At 46.4% G+C, this 2,865-nt stretch overlaps 1 protein-coding gene across 9 annotated transcripts in view; it reads left to right on the top strand.

The window, feature by feature from the left end:
- PSME3IP1 (proteasome activator subunit 3 interacting protein 1) overlaps positions 1-2,313 on the top strand; it is a 34,424-nt gene extending 32,111 nt beyond the window's left edge. For all 9 annotated transcript variants that reach the window (XM_021932010.2, XM_021932008.2, XM_021932014.2 and 6 more), the window contains one exon: positions 268-2,313. In XM_021932010.2, the coding sequence (XP_021787702.1) occupies positions 268-485 (218 nt within the window). In that variant the 3' untranslated portion in view covers positions 486-2,313. The remainder of the gene's footprint in view (positions 1-267) is intronic.
- Positions 2,314-2,865: the final 552 nt, after the last annotated feature.

Genomic DNA, 2,865 nt, shown 5'->3' on the forward strand with positions numbered 1-2,865 from the left:
ACAAGAGAGTGTAGTCAGGCTCTGGAGTTAAAAAGACCTTGATTCAAGTCTCAGCTCTGCCCCTTTCAGAAGTCCTTTCACCTCCTGGAGCCTCCCTTCCTCCTTCAGTTTCCCCACCTCTTAGGGTGATGATAGTATTGGCTGCATAGTGTTGTTCTGAGGCTTCTCTGTGGGAAAAGCCCGCGGTACAGTGCCTGGCACATAGTAAGTCAGTCCCCAACTTTGGAAAAGGGTGACGAAATGACAGTCTTTCATCTTTTATTGCAGAGCCCTCATCCTGCAAGTCTCTCGGAAACACTTCCCTGAGTGGCCCCTCCATCCACTGCCCCTCTGCTGCAGTCTGTATCGGCATCCTCCCGGGCCTGGGCGCCTACTCTGGGAGCAGCGACTCCGAGTCCAGCTCAGACAGCGAAGGCACCATCAATGCCACCGGAAAGATTGTCTCCTCCATCTTCCGAACCAACACTTTCCTCGAGGCCCCCTAGTTTCTCTGTCCTTACACAGGGAGCTCCTCCCCAAGGGTAGATTGGACCGTTCATGCTGCCTTCGGGCATTACGTCTCAAAAAAAAAACTCCTTTGCCTGCATCCTGTGCACAACATGACATTTTTAACCAATCCAATCTAAAAATGTGCCAGAATCCACCTGTGGCCCGAATTGTGTTTGGTTTCTCTTTCTACTGCAGTGCACATGAGCAAACCTATCCCGCTGCCACTTTCCTCACTGATATTGGGAGGAGGGCAAGGCCCAGCTGAAGTTCCACTAAAAATGCCCTAGGAGAATAGGCACCGGCTGGCTTGCCAAAGGGTTTGGGTTTTATTGCTTTCTGTTTTTTTCTTTTCCTGACAGCACAAAGAAGTAAGGGCAGTTATTGGACAGGTGTTATTTAAACATTCTATTGTAGGTGAACGTGTTATTTGGTTCTACTGCATTGTGGAGCATGCGGGGGAAGAGAACTGACCCAGGTGATGAAATGGAGCCCTTCCCTGGAACTAACCAGTCCTTGATGTTGTGTGACTAAGTAAAGATGATAAACCCCATCTGCTGGGGGTGTCACTTCACACTCGGCATGCATTGTGAAAGCTTTCCATACCCTTGGCCATTCTCTCTCCCCTCTTTATCCAACCCCGTTTATGCAGGAAGGGACTGCTAACAAGAAAGCTTCCATCTCAGACCTTTTCTCTGCCTGGGAAATTATTTTATGTTTGTTTTTGAAATAAAGGATTTAGTTTAAGATTCTAAATTTTAGAGAAACAAACGTAGGCCTTGTTTACTCATAGTCAGACATCAGAACTGTGGGTAGGTATGTTAATGAGATGACTTATTTCTGGCAGCTCCTGGAATCCTGATATTGTAAACAAGTGGGACACACTTGCATATTGTGACTGTTCTACTGAGGCCCTTCTCTGTTTAATGCACATTATACTTGTGCTTTTCACTGTGGAATCTATTTCTAACCTAAAGGTGCTGCCCTAGTACTTTTCTTTGCTGCCCCTGCTGCTCTTTTTCCTTTCCAAACAGCAACTCTGAGGCCATGAGCAGCCAAAAACTAGAGGTGCTGCTCCACCTTGTCTCATAAAGGGAAACGGGTTCATCCCTCGGATTCTGGAGGAGGGAGGGGGAGAGGGAGATGGTTTGGAGGCCTCTAGGAAAGAGATAAGATATGAGCTTTGATGACAATCTGTAGGCTCTCCTGCTTTAGAATAAGCGTGTACCGTTCTTTATCCATTCCCCTTGTTCCTACGTCAATTGTTTTCACTTTCTTGGGTGTGAGACTGAGTGAGACACACACAAAATGTGTTGACACTGTGGTGCCGGCAGGCAGAGCAGCTACTGACTTTGAACGTGGGCAGAGAAGCCCCTGGATCTCATCCAGCCCACTCGTTTTCCCCTTCCAGTGCAGTGACACTCCGGTGCCCGTTGGCAGATGGCGACTTCTCTGCACCCATAACTGATGCTTTGTGAATTCTTCCTCCTTTTCAGAACTACTCTGTGCTAATTGTTCCTGACTGCCAGTATGGGCGCGTCAGCTCCATCCTAACAAGATGTTTAGGTAAAACTGTGTAGGCACCTTCTGCTTCTCTGCTTCATCGTTCCTGTGATAGTCGTGTTGTTATTACAGCATGTACCCAAAACAGCCTCACATTGTTACAGGAGGCAGGCTAGGGCATCAAGTCACCATCTTTATGTGGCTTGAGTCAAGCCACATTACTGTACCTCATGGCCTCTTGATGTGGAAAGAAGTTGACAAAAGGTTGCAGGGTTTAAAAACATACATTAACATGAAAGCTAATAAACCTGTCAGAGAACAAGATCTTGTTTTTCCTCTACTGAATATTGTGCTTCCAACTCTCCCCGTGTCTCTCAGCTAGATTGTGTGGAGAAGGTTGAGTGAGACTCCAGACTGTGACTTATCTTCTGGTGTCTCAGGAGAGACTGAGAATCACTGGTGATGGTTGCATCATATTCCATTGTACCCATTAGCACAGAGCTCTGGAACTGAAACAGAGCTTCTGTAGAAACCACAGCTAACAAAGCAGCATCTGATCTGACCAACAGAGGAAGCAGCCTTGGAAAGTATCTAGTGTAGACTTGAAGTTCAAACCCAAAGGAGAATAGAATAAACAGGGCTGGAAGGAACACTGCTTTAAACCGTAAAGTGTAGTACTCCTGCCTTAATAATTGGGATTTTATAATTGGGTAATTATGGGACAAAAACGAAGTTTGGCATGGGTTTCTTTAAGCTCGCTTACTTTGTCCTGAGTGGTTGGATTCTTACAATTCTCCAACCATGTGAGGGAGAAAGCTAATAGGAATCCTACTGCCCCCTCTATTTGATCTAGCTTGTGTCACCTAACTGGGTGGA

The sequence above is a fragment of the Papio anubis genome, chromosome 18 (assembly GCF_008728515.1).
Source record: "Papio anubis isolate 15944 chromosome 18, Panubis1.0, whole genome shotgun sequence".
NCBI classification, from domain to species: domain Eukaryota; kingdom Metazoa; phylum Chordata; class Mammalia; order Primates; family Cercopithecidae; genus Papio; species Papio anubis.